This window comes from Simochromis diagramma, unplaced genomic scaffold (genome assembly GCF_900408965.1).
Source record: "Simochromis diagramma unplaced genomic scaffold, fSimDia1.1 OVJJ01000685.1, whole genome shotgun sequence".
Classification (NCBI taxonomy): Eukaryota; Metazoa; Chordata; class Actinopteri; order Cichliformes; family Cichlidae; genus Simochromis; species Simochromis diagramma.
The window spans coordinates 3,895,256-3,915,367 of NW_024387477.1; the positions used below are offsets into that span (position 1 = coordinate 3,895,256).

Sequence of the window (20,112 nt, forward strand, 5' to 3'; positions counted from 1 at the left end):
AGTACAGAGAAAAATATTTACACAAGCAGACAAGCAGACACCTTTTGAAGCAGTGTCTGCTGATAATGGTAATATACTCAAACATAACAGAAAATTAGCATTTTGAGTGACCGCTGGAACCTGTCTTAATTAGCCCTGAGATCTTGGGTTTGGTCTTCTCTTTGCTATTGATGTCTGTGCCGCGTCATCATGCCAAGAATTAAAAAGTCTTTGGAGAAAAACCTGTGGATGCTTATGAGTCTGGGAAAGGATTTTAAAAAATATCGGAAGTATTTGAAATAATTACACTTTAAGGAAAGTCGTTTGAAGCAACTGCGAATTTGGGAGCGGCCAAGGAGCGACCCTTTTAATGCAAATTTCACCACAGGATGTGCAGCTTGCTCTCCTGACTCCTGTGTCAATGTGAAGGTTAGCAGTTGGGTCAGGAACCAAACCCATATTTTGCATATTGTTGTGAACAAACAGGCAAAGAGCAGGCATCTGTATGTGCTTTGTAAAGGCAAATCAAAGATGGTTGGCCTCTTTAACAGTAGATGTGTTTGGCAGGATTTTTTAGGATAACAGTTTTAAAAACATGGACAAATCCACCAAAGAATGGCTCAAAAACAACAAATGGACGCTATTAAATGATAAAGAGTCAAAGGGGACAATAGAATCCTGCTGAAATGTTGTCGGGGGCTTTAATCCAGGCAACATATCCAAGAAAACCCTGCTGGAACTGACAGCAATCAGAAATTTGTGCTGAAAAGTGGATAAAAATTTTAGCAAGACCATGACAGAGAGCAGTGGATTAAATAAAAGACGCCATAGAGGTGCTGATTTTCTGCTCTGAAGAATGCCACACCTCAGGGTTTTAATGGTTACAAAGAGTCCAGTACTAGTAATATACATGATTAGCATACATGCAAAACTACTGTAATACTACCAATATTTCCTGTCCTGTCTCCTCTTGTAGTTCAGTAATAATTCATTTAAAAAAAAAACCTTCTAAGTCTGATCATCCAGAAGTGAAAAGCGCTGCTCAGACTCTAGTTCACAACCTTTCACGGGAGAATTTATGCTGTTGTGAATACTCGGGATGTCATTTTATGTCAGGCTGCAGGCAGTAGCCTTGATTTGAAAAGAAAAAAAATACTATCGATCAAAACTGTCTGAGAAGTCACACTGTTGACAGTTGACACATTTCTGTTACCAGATGTCATCTGAGGTGCAGAAATCAGAGACGTTACGAGCGATGCTGAGACTCAGCAACTACAGTTCCTGAACTGTGTCGGGCAAATAAACAACAGTTACTGGAAAGACACTGAGTGGCCTGAGCCCACTGGAGAATAATTACAAATAAGCTATGATAAAACATCTTATTCCTTAGAATATTTCCCAGAGGGTACGAGAACAAGCTTATGACTATGAAAGACATTTCACATTCAAAATTGCTTTTTGTGTATTTCGGTTGGACTTGTTTGTCCTGCACAGGAGAGTGAGGTCAGTTTTCATATTTTCTGAACACTGCAAACTGTCTGAGGATGCAGTGACTGCATCTCACACACTCGCTGTGGCGCAGTTGTGTCATCTGAGTATACAACATTTTAATATCATTAACGATCTGGTGAGGTTATGGTGCTGAGAAAGCTCGTCTCTTATAGCGCTGGTTTGTGGCAGCGTTTGTGCGCCATGTGCTATTTCCAGCTGGCACATGAACTCAGCAGATGAACCCGGATCAGCTGTTTGTCCTCTAGGGGGGGGAAGGCATTCTGGATCATCTGATTGGCTAGCAGCTGTGTGTCACTCTGTGGATGTATGCGTGCGTTTTAATGCATATGCGAGTGCGAGCGTGTGTAAGTGCATATATTTGAAAAAAAAAATCCCCTTACAATGTGTGTGCATAATCTCTTTGCATCTAAATGTGTGTGTGTTGCAGAGGTGGGAAATACTATAGCTATGGTATAGTAGGTGGTTTTCCCCAGGAGGCGCTCTTAGTTAGCCTGGACCTCTGATTCTTCATTCATCACATCTCCGTATAATTTACAGTACTGTGATTATAATCCTTATGCACTTCAAGCACAATGAGTTGGCTTTAATATTTTTTATTTATCAATTAGTCCAGAATAAAAAAAACAAATATAATCAAAAATTGATTTATGCAATTATTCCATTAGGTTGAGAGTTTTTTGGGATACTTGGCAGGGAGAGTGTCCAAGCGTCTTGTGTGGATTTAGGCTGTCTCGGTGTCTTCTCCTTCTTCGTGTAATCCCGGACAGAGATAATCTTAAGTGCCTAAAACTCTTTCTTCCACCCTCAAACGATCTTAAATGTGCAATGAAGATATTACACTGTCACCAGAAATCTCATTCGCGTCGTGATGGAATAAGCTATAAAGGGGCCCGATTGCATCACGTGGTCCCTATTAAAATGTGTTTCCCTTGCGCCGGAAGGAGAAATGGGGAAGGACAAGGGCACGGAGGGAGTGGCAGAAAAAGAGAGGTATTAGTTGGAGAGGAAGGCTCACCTTTCTTGTGGACATAAAGACTTCCATCTGTGAGATAGCCAGCACAGTTTTTTCTTCCCTCGCCTCTCACAGTGAGGGTCAGGAGTAAAATATTCAGGAACCCTATTTATTAGCTGCAGGCTGTCTTTCTGCTTTATCTCCATGTTCTCTACTTCTAAAGCTGGCGGCCGGCTAAAGGAGACTGCAGAGCGAGTCCACTTGTGCGTGTCTCTGCCAGCTCTGGTGATGATTTATGAGACTGTACCAGACTGTCTTACAACAGCAATGAACAGGGTGTATTCAAAGAAAAACAAGCTAATTTGAATATAATACTAGAATATAGCACTGCACTTGGCCTTACTCAAGCATTTGTCAACAAGAGCAGTCTTGTAAAACAAATGGAGTTTCTTGTAATTTTTAAAGTGGCCTTTAGTAATAGTTCTCCAGCTGTTCTGAAGCTCTTTTCAAGGTTTTTCTTTAGGCATTGGCTGCTTTTTCACTCATTTAAACTCCAGTTCTTATATCTGACCATTTTCAGAGGGATGTTTTTTCAGTTTGTTTGTTAAGCCACATAACAGTGACCAATGAATCATTCGAGGATAAAAAGAAACAACTCAAAGGGCAAACCAGCACTGCATCTAAACACAGCAGACAACTTAGCAAAGTGTTAAACTGTAATGCAAAGACATACAATTTCTTTAGCTGAATCTTTAAAAACTGCCAAACGCAGGAAATAGTATTTTTGCACCAACACCGTGATTCCCAAAGAACTAAAACTTGTCATGTTTGGCATATTTTTGTGCAGTGTGAAAAAAAATTTCAGGGAAGTGGAGAAGTCGAAAAAGCAGCAGGCCAAAAAAAAATGTGCATCAGTTGAACAGTATCTGAAATTCGTGCACGTTCTTAAGAAACAAGAAAAAATCCAGTGAAGACCTGACGGAGGACCAAAAGATGCATCTGGCCCTTCAGTTGTTCCATTTACTGTTGTACTGATCAGAAATGGTCTCTGTGGAGGAGGAGGGAGAAACAGGCTGAGGCATGCCAGATTACACAAGAACACCACTGAAAATAAGTGGCAACAGGTCTGATATATCGATGAATCCAAATATAAAATCTTTGGTTCAAATCATCATGTATGTATGGTCAAGGTAGAGGCATGACAGTGAGTGTTTGAAGCCATCTATAAAAAACAGGATGGAGGCTCTGTCATGGTTTGGGATGCATTTCAGTCAGTGGTGTTGGAGATCTTGTCAGAATTGATGAAATTATGAGTGCAGAAATGAATGAATGAATGAATCTCACTGGCAACAGCTTCACTTTTCAGCACGGCAATGACCCCAAACACACTAACGATGCAGTAAAAGCATTACTGGAAAGAAAAACACACCAATCCATGACACTATCAATCATGGACTCACCAGCCCAGAGCTCTGACCTCAGCATTATTGAAGCAGTGTGGGATCATCTTTATAGAGAACAGAACAGAACACAGCCAACAGCCAAAGAAAAGCTTTGAATGTTCTTCAAGAAGCCTGGAGAACTATTCCTGAAGACGACTTAAAGAAATGACAAGAAAGTTTGCCTGGGAGAGTTCAGGCTGTGATGAAGAGTAAAGGTTGTCAAATCAAATATTGACTCATACAAACTGGAGTTTTTTGTTTGTTTTTTTTACCTTACATATCCTGTATTTTAATTATTTTAATCTCCTATATTCCTAGCAAAATGGAGAGAAATAGTTCAAAACAGTTTACACACCATCTAATATGTCTAACCTGGCCATGTCTTATATCTTAAAGGTGTATCAAATGTTTTGCATTTAATGTTATAATTTCTTAAGATTTTTTTCTAAAAAGCCATAAATATTTTTTTATTTAGAATAGAATAATCCTTTAATTGTCCCACTAGAGGAAATTTGGTTGTAACAGCAGCAAAAGAAAAGCACATATACAAACAGAACAGGACACCGAAAACAAACACACACAATTTTTACAGAAAAAAATATTTACATGATGGACAATAGTTACAAAAACAGAGTACTGTACAGTTATTAAGATTAAAGTACAGATAAAAGTGGCAAACCCAGGTTGTAGTGTGCAGACAGAGCAGGCTACTGGAAGACGTTTAAATAGAATATTTAGAAAAAAGTACAGATTATGCATTGTACCTGTGCATTAAAAAGTAAACGGGTAACTTCCAATAAGTTCGTATATATAAAATGAGAAAAATAATAAGTTATAACAGTAGTAGTTGTTCGGTTGAATTTGAAAGCATGAATTGTTTAAAACAGGAATACACAACTGGTAGAAGCACCAGTACCTCAATTTTGTATTGTGTGAAACATAATAATTATAATATAGTACTTGAATAACGGTATTGATATATACTAATATTGCCTATATGAAAACAAGTCCTCATACGCACCTAATTCATGTGCAGACTAAGTTATCACACAAGCCTTCCACGTTGCAACACTGTATCATTACCTGTGAAACACATGCTTACATGTGGGCCATTAGGGCTTTTCCACGGGGAACTTATTCTATTAAACAGTTTCCACTTGTGTTGCTACCGGTGTCACTGATGTGTTGCTTTTGAAATGGCTCTGCTGTGCTATATGTAACAACACTTTGTCTGCATGTCACTCAGAGCAACAGCAGGCTTTCCCCCCCCCGTTCTGGTATCTCCCATGGCACACGAAGACCAAGAGATATCTCGCTCGAGTGTGTGTACTCTATATACGCATGTGTGGTGACTTTGTTGAGGTGCTACTGCACTGTCTGCTCCTAAGCTTTGCATCCCTCGGGCATCAGTGTTTTCCTCACAGCTCTGCTAGGCTTTAACAACGGGCATCTACAGAGGTGTCAAGACCCTGAAGAGCAACACTAGCTGTAATTGCATTGTGTTTGAAGTCCATGCTCGTAGGGGGAGTGAGTGTACCTCATGTGTTTAACTGTGGTTCTGTGCATGTGTGTGCGCATGGATTTGCTTACTCTTGTGCAACTTTTTTGCTCTGTGTTTGCTCGTTTTGGAGCGGGCTCGTTCATTAGGTCTGTGGGGAGATGCGCCTTTTTTGCTGACTATATTTGAATCAAAGCCAGAGGCTCTTACCGATCAATTGTATCCACCACGCCTATGTGCAGCTGATTGGCTCTGTGCAAAGCAAGCAGCCGCAGCGTAACAGCAGCAAGTCATACGTCGATTTATTGCTCGCATCTTCCTCGTTTTCTTTCGAATGGCTCTTTAATTATGCAAAATATGTGTGAAATAGATTCTTTTCGCTCTAAAATCTCTTTTATTGCCTCTTGAATGTTAAAAGCAGTGGTGAGAAAAGACTTTTTTTTCCTCATCAAGCTTATCATCCCGTACAGAAAAGGTGTACCAACAGATGTGTTTTCTAGCTGTCAGTAAGTTGCTCATAGATCAGTCAGAGCTCCTGGCTTGAGGCTGCTGTTTATCTTTACTTTCTATTTGGCAGGCACAATTTGCATGTTTTTATGCCTGACTACAGTGTTGCATCAAAGTAAGCCAGGATTCGGTCTCGGGAAAGGAGCTCATTCTTGTGTCAGTCAGTCATGTCTGGGACAATATTTCCTAATCGTGTTTTCCGTCTTTGTCTCGGAGCAGAAAGCCTTCTAAATCACTGATTGAAGCCAATATAAATATTTTTCTATATACAGCTGCGCAAAGTGATAGACGACAGATACATCAACACATCCTAATCTGTGTCTGTCTCCACTCTCCTTAGGTCTGGATGACTGTCTCCAGCAGTACATCAAGAGTTTCGAGCGGGAGCAGATGGGAGGAGAGCAGCTGCTTCACATCACCCATCAGGAGCTGGAGGAGCTGGGTGTCACCAGGATAGGACACCAGGAGCTCATCCTGGAAGCCGTGGACCTCCTCTGCGCCCTGGTCAGCCTATGATTTTAAATGCACAGTACTGGATGGAGTGATGGTCAACAAGCTCCTAGATTTGCTTGTTATCTTCTTTTATAGCTATTAGTTAGTTATAGTTAGTGCTGAGATAAAATAAGCTTAAAAATACACTCATTAGTCATTTTTTCAGGCACACGCGTTCAACTGCTCTTTAAGGAAAACATCTACATATAAAGATGAAAGCATGGCTCCGTCCTGCCTTGTATCAAAGGTTCAGGCTGGCGGTGGTGTAATGGTGTGGGGAATATCCAAGGAGATGGGAAAGAAAGCCACTGGACTTCTCTAAGTTTCTTGATTAAACTGTAAAAAGTCCAGGCGCTTTCTTTCCAAGCTCCTTAGACTACCATTACTGGGATGACGGAGAACCTACACAGACAGTGTGGGGAATATTTCCTTAGCACCAACTGAGCCATCCCATGTGCATCCCTTTGTGACCACAGCGTCCACAGTGTGACCACAGTGATGGCTGCTTTGTCATGTCACAAAGCTCAGATCATCTCAAGCTGGTTTCTTGAACATGTCAGTGAGTTCACGGCACTCAATTGGCCTCTAAAGTCAGCAGATCTCAATCTGGTAGAGCATCTTTGGGATGTGGTGGAATGGGAGTTTGACTTTATGGATGTGAAGCCAACTAATCTGAACCAACTGTGTGATGCTGTCATGTTAATATTGACCAAAATCTCTGAGGAATGTCTCCAGCACCTTGTTGAATTTGTGCCTCGGAGTTAAGGCAGTTCTGCAGGCAGAAGTGGTTTCAGTCTGGTGTACCTAATAAGGTGACTGGTGAGTGTATGTATGTGTATATCATATATGACAGGTGAACATTTCACCAAAGAACAATCATTGTCTAGTGCATAAAACATATGGAAAATCTGTTAAAATCAACTCATTTAAAGGTATCGGGTTCATTGATTAGCCACCATGTCAACAACCCTCCTGTAACGACATGTAGATGGATTTGACAAAGTCAGGGAGCACTATGAACTACTGCACCTGTTTGGATACCACAATGTATTATAGTTTCTTCTGGTTTTGTTTAGATATATAAAATAATACATTATCTAGATATATGAGATATCAAGTAAACTGCTGTTTTTTGTTAGGATAAAGTTATTGTATCCTGTTAAAGGTTTTAAACCATAGCTGGTTCTAGTGTTGAAGCTGATTTTTAAAAAGTACATTATGTGTAAATAGGTTTTACAAGAAGATATTTGCTCCTTTTTCCCAGTTACTTTAAGATGTGACTATGAGTTTTCTTCTTTTATAACTCACAGAAATACTAACAGGTTCAAAGGTATATATGTTGTTTATTGTTTATTTTCCTCCACCAGTTATTGATATTGGCTTAAGAAATGACTGAAAAAAAAAAGAAAATCATTCAGGCCTCGCTTTGTGTGTACTTCCTCGGTCATTGCTGACTGTATGTGCAGCGGCCCTGCCCGGGATTAGAGAATTAGGGAGAATTAGGTGCTACTCTCCCAGAGCGAGAAAGCGAGGGTGAGAGGGAGTGGGAGAGAGAGAGAGAATGTAGAAAGAGTATGCAGGATGCACCTTATCTCCCATGCACACATGGGTGGATTAGTTGGGGCTGTTTGAATGTGTGTGTCAGTGTGTGTGTGTGTGTGTGTGTGTGTGTGCATACATGGTCGTGTGTGTGTGTGTGTGCTAATCAGCACCTCTTCTCATTCAAATGTTCCAGTATGGGAATGAGAGTCCAGCAGTAGCGATCACCATATGTCCGGAAATTGTTCACGGACATAAATTCTGAGTATCAGACAAAATGAGCCACTGAAGCTACCGCTGTGAGTACTTTTACTTTTTATTTGTTTGGCGTCATTCCGATCAGTTGCACTGATAATTAGTGAGACCGATGAATGGGTCAGCGTCTGATGGGAAAGCACACACAGTCAGGCATGTTTAAATATAGCCCACATTTACCCGTTTTTATAGTGTACTTAAAAACAGCACAGAAATATTATCCAAACTGACAATTGTAATGCTAAGACTACAAACAGGCTGCATTGTGCACACACAGTTTTTTTTATGTTCAGAGGGATTAGTACCAACATTTTTTGGTATGTTTAGAAAATCTGGCTAATCTGTTGGCAGGTGTACAGCTTGTCTGATCATGCCACTGCTCATTCCTTGCCCAGTCTCTCTTGCAGGGACGTCGTTATGATTCCAATTATTTTGGCTAATAAAAAAGAATAAATAAACCCATATTAAACCCAATAAATCCAAATCTTTAAAACAAACATATTTAGTGAGGAAAAACTTGAGCGCCACAGCTCTGTGGTTCATGTAGATGCTGAATATTTGGACGATAAAAGGAAATGAAATGTCTGGTCATAAAGAAGAGATGAAGTTGGCTCCCATGGTTCAGCTGGGATCCCTCTCTGGTCTGTCTGTTGATCTTGATCAATGCAGGTTTCAAGAACTGACTGAGCTTTCAGTCTTGCTGTAATTGTAGAAAAGTTCCTTCTTTTATGCCTGTGCAATCAAATTTTGCCCCCAGCGTGTATACTAAGTAGAATATGTGGGTAGTGAATTTTCAGCAAGCTGTGCTTGGAAATAACTTAAAAAACAAAATTACTGCTCCTTCCTAACATGAAAGACAAAGATATTGGTGCCATTAAAGTTACAGGAAAAAAATACAAAAAAAACCAAGTTTGTTGTACTGCAGTACCACCCTCACTATTTAATAGTGAGGGTGGTACTGCAGTATACATTATGTGTTCTGCTTTAACTGATTAATTAAATTGACTTTAACAGTCAGGCTACTCAGGCTACCTAAGTAGCTAAGGTGGCCATTTATGTGAACAGGGTTGTGGGAGCCAGGTTAATATAGCTCATATACTTCAGTATTTATAGTTGTTGTTAAACTTGTTTTGTGTAATTAATAATTTAATAAGTAAATTTACGGTTATAATTGAACTAAAATTATTTTCTTGCATTCGTGTTGGCTTGGTTAAGTAAAACTGTGTATACGTGTGCCTTAAAGGCTTGGTTTGTAGTTAAAATCCCGGGAGGGAGCCACACGGTTTTTCTACCGTAGTATGTTTGTTGTTGAGGATAACTTAGACCTGATTACTCCTGTAAGAAGATTTACAAGCTGTGGAATAAATTTTTGTTTGTATCTTTTCTCATCGGTCTCCTGTGGAAGTTTTTTCCACTTCAAATAAACGTACACGAGAAAAGCACTGGAAAACTGGTCTCAGGACTATACAGGGGTGCTACTTAGATGCTACCTAAGTACCACCCTGCATGTGCTTTATCCTGCACTACCTAACGTTTGCCCTTTGTATCCTGTAAAAAAAACATCCATCAGATCTTAACCATCAGCCTTATATAGGTGTGATATTAGCTCAGGATTTATCCCAAGGACAGCGATGCACTCTGGCTATCTGCGTGACAACTCACCTGTCTAAAAAGTTAAAAAGTGCATAGTATAATTAGCCTTTAGGTTCTGACCTAACTCTCTCTAATTTTGTAGCTTTAATAATTAAAGCTATTTAATTACATGAGTAAGTGTGTGTAATTACCTCTCTTCATTTGGAGACACCTGTGGGAGGATCCTGGTGCTGTCTGGTGCTACAGGTACTTCATAAACTCAGAGGAAAGACTTCCACAAACAGCTTTAAGCAACAAATCAAACCTTAGCTCCTGTAAATTTTTTTGTCTGAACGGCTAAATTCATTAGGCCGTCTGGTGAGTCATGTCACTCCGACTTGTTGGAGACTTTTTTTTTTCAGTTTGTTATAAATGTGAAATTGTAAAACAAATGACAGAAGCAAGAGTGACTATTTACTGAATGTGTCTGTGTGGTTTGAAAGATTTGTGTGAACTAAAGGCTGAGAAACTGTCCACTGGAAAACAAACATGTCAGTGAGAGCTTTTATCACAATCATCTATCACTTTTGCTCTTCATTAAGGAATTTCTTTCTCACTGTAACATGAGATAAGTTTTGGACTGAGCACGTATCTGTGTATTGAAACAGCGGCAGCCATGAAAGATTCTCACTTTGACACTTTGGGTGAGTTTATGAGATTGATTGTGATTAGCTTTTCGTAACTTAACAATTAAAGTTGTTTTGTCATAATCTTCACTGATAATACATATTTTTTCTTTTTGTTTCTAACTCTCCAAATCTGCTTTTTGTCATTTCCTTTATTCTACTTTCATCTCTCCCTGCACCTCTTTCGTTTGTGGGTCCTTCTCAGTGCTATCTTGTGACTCCGAAGCAAAGTTAGTTGCAACATTTATTTCTTACCATGCTTACCAGCTCATGCTTGGTGTATTACTTGGTCTTTTAACTGTTTACCAAGTAGTTTGGAATAGACTCACAAAAGGGGCCATTACAAACAAATCAAACTACATGTAGCTCTGTTTTTAAACATTTATTTAACTCACTGAACTGTAAATAGATGTCCCTGACAATCAAGGTTAAAAAAAAAGAATCACCGTTATATTAAATGCAGTGCTCAACAGTCACAAAAATTACAGCAGGACTTATTTTGAAGAGATGCAAAAAGCCTGCAGTAAAAATATAAAATTCATTGGTTGCACAGAATCCATCTGACTAATTTGAGCATTGAGGCCAAATCCTTTTGCAGAAAGCAACATGGGCACGATGGATATATTCTTTCTATGATTGATAGACATTCTACATTTTGGTGCAAGCATAGCGCGAAAGCTTTGACCGAGGAATCTGCAGCTGAGCAATACTTTACTTTTCAACAGGGTTTTATAGTTAAGTCCCTCTTTTACCCAAACATGTCATAAATGATGTGTGATTGTGACTCAGTGTACGAACAATAGCAGAAATACCAGCATAGCAAAGAGGCCACTCCAAACATGGCTGCTATGGTAACCACATTGACATGAATGGCAGGGGGTGGGGTGGATGGGTGGTACTCTAATGGCATCGCTCTCTTACTGTATTGATCTGGCACACTCTCTCCATCACACACACACACACACGCAAGCATTGCTAAAATTACTTCTCTCTTTCTCCAAAGTCAAAGTCATTCATGCGCTTTTATTCCCCCGCTTCATCTCAAGCGCTCTGTAGCCTGCAAAGAGCAGCACACAGCTCTAGACTGAATCATATGACAGCCTAATTACAGCTGTGCAAACACATTCACTCTATGTACATGCATGCATCTGCATTCGCACAGGAGATTATCCAGAACACAGTGTATGCATGACCCAGTTTCAGCAAGATGCATAGCTGGGTACGGTCTCTGTTCGTCTCGCTCCCCCCTTCTTGTCTTCTGCCTCTTTACTTCTTTAGTTGCCTCATCTCTCTCTTTCTCTCTCTCTGCTGCCACTGTGAAACCCTCCATCCTTTGTAGTCACTGTGGTCGTGACTGTGTAGAATAGATCTGGAGGCAGAGTAGGAATAGATACGTCTAGCTCAGCCTGTGGATCTGACTACACAAGGAGGCGCTTGTGTGTGTGTGTGTGTGTGTGTGTGTGTGTGTGTGTGTGTGTGTGTGTGTGTGTGTGTGTGTGTGTGTGTGTAGCATTTATGTCAGCAGGAATCAGGCTCCGTCATACAGGACATGACTTGAGGTGCCTTGGGATGCTGAGCACAGTGTGGATTAGTGGATGTGTGTATGTGTGTTTGTTTATTTAAAAGGGTCCCAGTGCAGTAATGGGCTACTCAGCCAGCTCAGTGTTTTTCTATTAGTGCAGTTAGTGGCTGTATGAATGATTATTAGTAATTCCCAGATGACATTTTTAAATTTCATGTAATTTCACCCGGAATAAGTTTTTATTTAACTCATGTTTCTTAAATATGATCTTTGCACATGATCAGCTAAGACTTGTGTAAAGATCATAGCTTTAAATAATAAGTATAAAAAAGTATTTAAAAAATAAATACTCTTACAAAATATACAAATATTTTTCAAACACTTAGTCTTCGAGTAAATTAGGCTTATCTATCACTAGCTACAGACATGTAAAAAGACTTTTCACAGACATCTCTGCAACCCAGTGAAAAACTAAATACACTTTGAGAAACATCTCAGACTCTACAGGCCTCAGTTAGCGTGCTGAGTGTAAAAGCTGATGACAGTACAAAGCCTTTTCTTTCATGTACATTTTCTACATGGGAGTGGGGGAATAAAGATGAGATGTGTTGCACAGTGCCACATTTGGCAAAACAGCTCATACCAACTGTCGAGCATGGTGGTGGAGGGTGATGATTTCAGCTTGGTCTGCAGTGACAGCATCTGGGCACCTGACTGAAATCTGACCATGAGCTCATCAAAGAATTCTAGAGTCAGGTGTGACTCTAGAAAGTGACAGCATTTGTCTGACAGTAAAATGTTAGCTAATCGTGGGTTATGCAACAGAAAATTGATATCAAGTGCAGCAGTAAATCTACAATAGAATTAAAATATAGATAAAAAAATAAAAGCATTTCAAAATCCAGACCTCAACCTGAGTGAAATGCTCTGGCTGGACCTTAAGAGAACTAAATGAACGAAGTGAAACAAGGTTGTGATAAAGAGAGGGCCAATCGTCCACAATGATGTGAGAAACTGATAAAGTATTCATTCAGAGATATCAGATGATACAGTTATTCACTGACTGTATATCATGTCTGTTATACAGATAAAGTATATTGGAGTAAAATACAGACTAGCAGAAGGTGATAGCTAGCCTCACTATTCTTGAACAGAACAAAAATATGCATGTCAGTGCCTCTAGCTAGTCAGGTTAGCTTAATTTAGGAAAAAGCTAGCATGATTTTATCCAGAGTTTTTAAAAAAAATCAGCAACCCAAAACCCTATGTATATATTTCCTCTTTCCGGACCTTTTGAAATATATATATATATATTTAGGTTTTTGTATATATGTATATATGTATGTCTTCTAATCCCTACATTAGCTAACTTAAGTTAAGCTCCTTGCTCTTTGGCAAAGCTCCTGACTCCACAGAAGGTCGTGACGTTTTTATCCAACTTCAAATTCTCAGGATAAACATATTTTCTGAACTCAGTTTGTCTGTTTGTCCTGCAGAACTACGGACTAGAGACAGAGAACCTCCGGACTCTATCCCACAAACTCAACGCTTCAGCAAAGAACCTCCAAAATTTCATCCTCGGCAGACGGAGGGGCGGCCATTATGATGGGCGAGCTTCCCGAAGGCTACCAAATGATTTTCTCACTTCAGTGGTGGATCTAATTGGTGCAGCCAAGAACTTGCTAGCTTGGCTTGACAGGTGGGGGATAACATATGGAGATTAGATTGTTTTTTTTTTTTAAATTACAGTGTTAATGAATAAATGAAATTGCAAATATTTAAAAAAAAAAAAAACACCAAATGCCAATATTTCTCAAAAATTGTTCAGGCAAACATTTTTTCTCTAAAATTGCTGGATGTTTTGTTTTTACACAGCAGAAACATTTCTCAGGTTATGATCCCTATTATTCTTTACTTTCTTAGGTCTCCGTTTGCCAGTGTGACAGAGTATTCATTACTGAAGAACAACATTGTGCAGCTCTGCCTAGAATTAACCACCATTGTACAACAGGTGCTTTCACACACATTCCTGCAAACATCACACAATACACCATTTCCATATCCATTAAAATAAAGGTCATGATTTGAATTTAAGGGTCAACACTAGAGCAGGATTGGATTGGAGACATCAATATGTATAGAGCTTTTGTTGCCTACAGCTGGTTTCTATAGATTTGAGCACGTGTGCAACTTACATGCATTGCCACAGGCTGTTTGCAGCATGGCTGATGGGACGAGTGGCTCTCAATAAAATCCTTAAGCAACATTCTCACCGACTCACTGTTAGACATCATCCCTTGCCTAACTTAGGCTCTGTTGAACAGTGAACCAGAGGTCTCTCATCCCTATAATTCCCTGTCCTCCTTCTGCTTCCCCTCTAGCTTGATTCCTCATGTTAATGCACCACATTGCACACACACACAATCACACACACACACACACACACACACACACACACACACACACACACACACACACACACACACACACACACATCCAGCATACTCACTCTGGTACTTTAGCCATCTCATTGTTTGGACAGAAACTATGTCTCCTCTCTTGGACCCCATTCGTATCCTCCCAGTAAGAGCCTGCTTAGAGTGTGTGTGAGAGTGTGTTTGTACTTGTGCCCAGAATGAGTCCTGGAACCGAGCAGATAACACCCATCCCCTGTTACAAGGGCCAAAGAAGAGCGAGGAGAAAGAGACCACCGCAGGTCCACAATGGGCCAAATGAACATGTGGCTGCCAGGGTGCAGCGAGACAGACAAAGGTGGCAGCGCCGTCCGTACTAATGCATCAGACAGATTAATTAGCTGCTACCGTGTACATCTGGTGGATTCAGTGGGCTGGCTTCTCAGAAATGCATTACCTATCAGCTGTCGGTGAATAACACTCCGTCAAGCTTCAAATAAAGTCATTTTATAAATCCAGATATGAATTTGATGCTCCAGACCCCAGAGTAGATCTAAAACTCGTCACTCTACTGTCAAACATAATGCAGAGGGGTTGTAACAAAATAGCCAACTGCTCAGGTCCACATGCCTTCCATTTCTTCCTGTTGGGCATCTCATTTCCTTCTTTCCTCAATGTTATATTTGGACTAGAGAAAGACACTTGAGCTGGAGTGCAGATGTTCACATCGATGTTTTCTTAATGTGTTCCTCTTTGTTCTTTTCTACAGGACTGCACTGTCTATGAGACAGAGAATAAAATTCTTCACGTGGTAAGTTTTTCTTATAATATCAGCGACCATTCAAAGTTGTCGGTCAGTTTTTGGGGTCAACAATGAACTTTCATGCTCAACTAGCTTTACTTCATTGTTGCACTGTCACACATGTGGTTACAGCACACATGAAACTGCAGCGCGTGGTAATCCGCATATTTCCAAGCAGCTGGCTCATTGCACAAACCTGCCATCTAGTATTTGCAAGAACAGAATTTCACATCTACCGGCAGACTTCTGCACTGGTTTTGAGAAATAAAAGCATTTAGAGAAAATCTGTGTGTGAAACAGAAAAAAAAAGTATTAGCTAAACTGGTGCATTTGAGTGCGCTTCAGTTAGACGTTTGTGTTTGTGTGTGGGCGTGTGTGGGCATGTGTGTGCGTGCACTTCAGCGTACTGTTTGTTTTTGGTCGAGTGTGTGGCACAAATTTGTGTATGTTAAAGTGCAAATGAGCCCGAGGCCTTCTGAAAGCTTCAGTATGTGTGTGTGTGTTGTGTGTCCATGCGCACAAATGTGTGCATCCATGACGGAGAACTGTCTGCATCCACGTGTGAAACGGACTGAGCAGCCAGTGTCTGATTTGGGTTGACAGTTGGTTTAGGACACTTCCTGCTGCCATTCAAGGTCAGGTGGAGGAAACCAAATGAAATGTTAGCAGGGGGAGCTCACAGAAAAAACTGTTGACGCATCTTTTGGCAAAGAAAACGCTCAAGGAATGCATATTTTTGCACATGCACATTAGATACTCTGTAATCCATAAGCTCTTTGGTTGAGCTGTCATTTACCTCTGCTGTTACAGCCCCAATAATGACACAGGACAATGACATCAGGCAAATTCAAATATTTAAAGGGCTCCATTGCACACGCAGTTACATGCTCACAGCCATCAGTGCCCGACAAAGGGCCGCACATGATTAAGTCTGTTATGTGCGGGAGGTTTATGTGTGAAAGAGGGAAACAGCATGAAGAGCGAGAGAGAGGAGGAGCTGTTTGTTTTTAGATCCAGCTTCCTCGCAGGCTCTTATTTACTGTGAGTTTTCCACAAAGATGAAGTGAAGGTGAGGTAAACCATGCAGGCACACACAACAAACACAAATATCCAATCTTATCCCCTGTTTTTGAAACAGAATGGCACTTATATTTGGACTTAGACAAGCGGACTTGTCCCCAAAAAAGTTTTTCTATTGCACTGCTAGGTAAAAAAAAATAGGTTAGTTCTAGCCAATGTGTTATGTTGACTCGATGGAATTTTATTATAGCTGGAAACTGAATTAGAGGGAAGAAAACAGCATATTTCTAACATTTGAATCCTAGTGACCCCTGAAATTAAAGATTATTTACTTCAAAATAACAGCAGCCAGAGGTGATTCAGTATAGATGGTAACTTGCTACATTAAAGTGCTTTTCTACTCTACTAGAGCACTCAAAGCACTTTATAAAAAACAGACTATTTACTATTTATCTCCGATTGTTTAGATTTGACCTCCAGGTATAGCAGGTGGATATAAGTAGCATCTTCTCCACCACATAACCAGCAACAAGCTGGTTCATGTCTGTTTGTTACAGCTTCTACTAAAAGCTACCTGTTTCTCAGATGCAGCAATGATGTTCGCCTCTTCAGCCTCACCCTTCTTCAGCAAGGTGCACTTAACTCACAGGTGCTTCTTCAAATTTTGAAGTAGAGCATGTTAGCGGCTGACAGCAGCTAACAGACTTATCATCACCCCAAGCAAGACTTTTTTTTTCTCTTTTTTTATCTTTTGACGCAACAATGGAGACAGTAACAGATTGACTGGAAACATCATGTTGCTCATTTCAATGCAAATGTAATCTGAGTACTGCTGCTTTGTAACATGTTACAGCCAACATTGTACAAAGCTTCAAAAAAACAAGTAAAGCAATAAAAAAAATAAGTAAATTAAGTAAGCTTTTAGTAATTTGATCATATTTGGTGGCGGTGCTGGTCAGAGGGCCCGGTGGCGCCAGTGTCCGGCAGCCTCGCCTCTGTCAGTGCGCCCCAGGGCGGCTGTGGTTACATGTAGCTTGCCATCACCAGTGTGTGAATGTGTGTGTGAATGGGTGGATGATTGTGTATAGTGTAAAGCGCTTTGGGGTCCTTAGGACCAAGTAAAGCGCTATACAAATACAGACCATTTACCATATTTATAACTGAAGATTTAGACTGGGCTCTCTGATAGAAAACGAGTTAAACACACCCGTGAGTAACACTGGTTGATTAATTACATTTCCAGCTGGCTCTTTTTCATCCGGAGCTCCAAAACAGTGGAGCAAATGTAAACATACCATAACTGTAGGACACTGCGATACTAGAGCCTATCGTAACAATCTCTATAAATATATGATTATTCTAAAAGGAAATGCTTTAAAGGGAGTGATTCTTCAAATTCTGCTCTCATTTCGGTCTGAAGTCTTACTTACAATGCAGTCATTTCACATAACTGGGTTTACAGTTTCACTCAAGTATTCTACTGTATGCAGTTTGATTCAGACAGACATACAGTATCTAAGAGTCTCCAGTGTATAGCCAGCATGGGGATTACAGACTGTTTACTGTAGTGATAGTTGTACCTATCTCAGCTTCTGCTCAATAATGCAAAACTCACTGCTACTCTGTTCTCTTTTAGACCACGGCCTGCAGCAATCAGATGGACAAGGATAGTGTGCGTGCGTGCGTGTGTGTGTGTGTGTGTGTGTGTGTGTGTGTGTGTGTGTGAGAGAGAGAGAGAGAGAGAGAGAGAGGGAGATAGAAAAGAAGAGCTATAAGATATGAATATGTGTGAGTCTGTGTCTGATGGAGCATGAAGTGTGTATGAGTGAGTGTTTTTTGTGCATGCATGCATAAGGATGAGAGGAATTACATAAGACTGTCCTAGTTGTGTGTTTTCCCTTTCTCTTGTTTTCTCCCCCTTTCCTCCCGGACTCCCGCTCCCACCTCCCTGCCTTTCTGCTTCTTTCTCTCTCTTCCTCTTCCCTTCTCTGCCTCTCCATCTTTCGCTCTGTCTTGGTTGATACTTGCTGCAGTGTGTGTGTGAGTATGTGAGAGACCATGCATGTGCAGAGGATGCATTATGCAACCGTGCTCGGTGTGTACATGTGCATGAGATAGAAGGCGCGAGTCGATGAGGATGAAAGCACATGAGAGAATGGGAATAAGAAATGTGGTGGTGGTGCTGTTGAAGGAGGGGGATTCCGCCAGAGCTTAATCCGTTTGGCAGTGTACTATGTCTGGCTTTCTGTTTGACTGCTTTTAAATCTCACGCCAGCCAGCCACATAAGTTAACCTCCCTATAATCTGTGCTCTGGTGCTGGGGAGGCGTGTCAGATCAAGGTCCAGGGTGTCAGAGCTAGAGGAGCCGAGAGTAGCCGCACTGGTGGCCTTTTTGTCTCTCTGCTCGGCATTAATCCCGGGTTAGGACTATTAGTCTAATGATCAAAGAGGAGCACAAGTACAGCCCCAATATTGTCACTTGATCTTTAGCTTGGCATGGCTCTATACACGGGATTATAAATGCACCTTTTCTCATTGTTTCTACCCCTAACCAACCTTTAAACCCACCCTCACTAAAACTCAAAATACTGTTTGGTGCCTGAGCTGGGTATGCCATTACGTAACGTGAACACGCTGGCTAGAACATAATATTACTGTATAAACATAATACTAAGCAGACAAGGCGATCTTTAAATAAGTGACTCAGAAAAAAAGATGCAGGTGTGTGTGGATGTATGTGTGTGAGAGACAGCATCACATAGCCAGCTCGCCGAAGATTCTCCACCTTTTTCTTTCACACTGAATGAATCATAGGCTGTGAGCTGTACACACACACCGTGTGTATCACATGTGTGTATACTGAAGATCTCCTCTGTTCGTTTCGTAACTGTAATCTGGTAATTGCTCATTAGGACGTAGATCAGAAGATTATTTCATACAGGGTTCATCACTGCCATGGTAGTCACAAGCATACTGTAGCTGTAGTCTGTCTTCCATGTATGCCTGTTACATTTCAGCGTGTGTGCATGTGTGCTAGCATGTGTGTATGCACTACAAAGAGATGCTATGAAGGAGGATAAGCAGGGTAACAGTGTCTGTAAACCACCTGCAGTCAATCAACTAAGATTAGAAGGCAAAGATAAATGAACTTGCATGCGTGACCGAGCACACAAACAGCCTGAAATATAGTCAAGGTTTATTTAGAACAGGCAAGGTGAGGCAATGCTTTTTGTGAGTGCTGCTTGGATTGGGTAATGTTGTATGTATTAGGAATAGGCTTTAAGTGCAGTGTGGGGAAAAAATACAGCAGTTTTACAATTTTTCTTTTTTTGTTTGTTTCATTGATATCCAGGCAAATGTTACTGATAAAAAAAACAAATGGAAACTGTGCTCTGTAATTTAGACGTTAGAAAATGTCAACTGAACACCTCAGGCTGGCTAGTACGGCTGATGTGTTGTTCTGTCTGCGACGGTGTCTTGTGGGCATGCCTGCGGACGGACTGTGACAGGAAACAGTTTGTGCGCTGGATTGATGGAAGTGGCGACGTGGAACAATCTGATGAAATAATGTCTGTTTCACCTCCTCCAGCTAGGTCACAGCATCCCTTGCGGCCCAAAACCAATCTCAATAACTTTCTGTCTTCCTCTTTTTCTGCCTTTTTCTTTCTTCCTGTCATTTTCCCTGCTCTCTTTGCCTCCATCTTCAGTGTAAGACCTTAGCAGGGATATGCGATCACATCATCTCTCTGTCGTCAGACTCTCTGGTCTCTCAGTCTGCCCATCTGGAGGTGGTCCACCTTACCAGCATCATGCCAAACGAAGGCCTGGTGAGGACCTCTTTGAAGATGCACACAATCAAACAAACTAAGTCTGTTTTAAAACTGCATATATCAACAAGTACTTTATTTCAACAATCGATT

The 20,112-nt window shown here is 40.7% G+C and overlaps 1 protein-coding gene across 3 annotated transcripts in view; it reads left to right on the forward strand.

Moving 5' to 3' along the window:
• The window catches only part of si:ch211-26b3.4 (connector enhancer of kinase suppressor of ras 2), a 64,364-nt gene that overhangs the window by 8,717 nt on the left and 35,535 nt on the right, over positions 1–20,112 (forward strand). For all 3 annotated transcript variants that reach the window (XM_040015591.1, XM_040015592.1, XM_040015593.1), the window contains exons 2-6: positions 6,231–6,394; positions 13,453–13,655; positions 13,880–13,967; positions 15,140–15,181; positions 19,900–20,019. In XM_040015591.1, the coding sequence (XP_039871525.1) occupies positions 6,231–6,394; positions 13,453–13,655; positions 13,880–13,967; positions 15,140–15,181; positions 19,900–20,019 (617 nt within the window). The remainder of the gene's footprint in view (positions 1–6,230; positions 6,395–13,452; positions 13,656–13,879; positions 13,968–15,139; positions 15,182–19,899; positions 20,020–20,112) is intronic.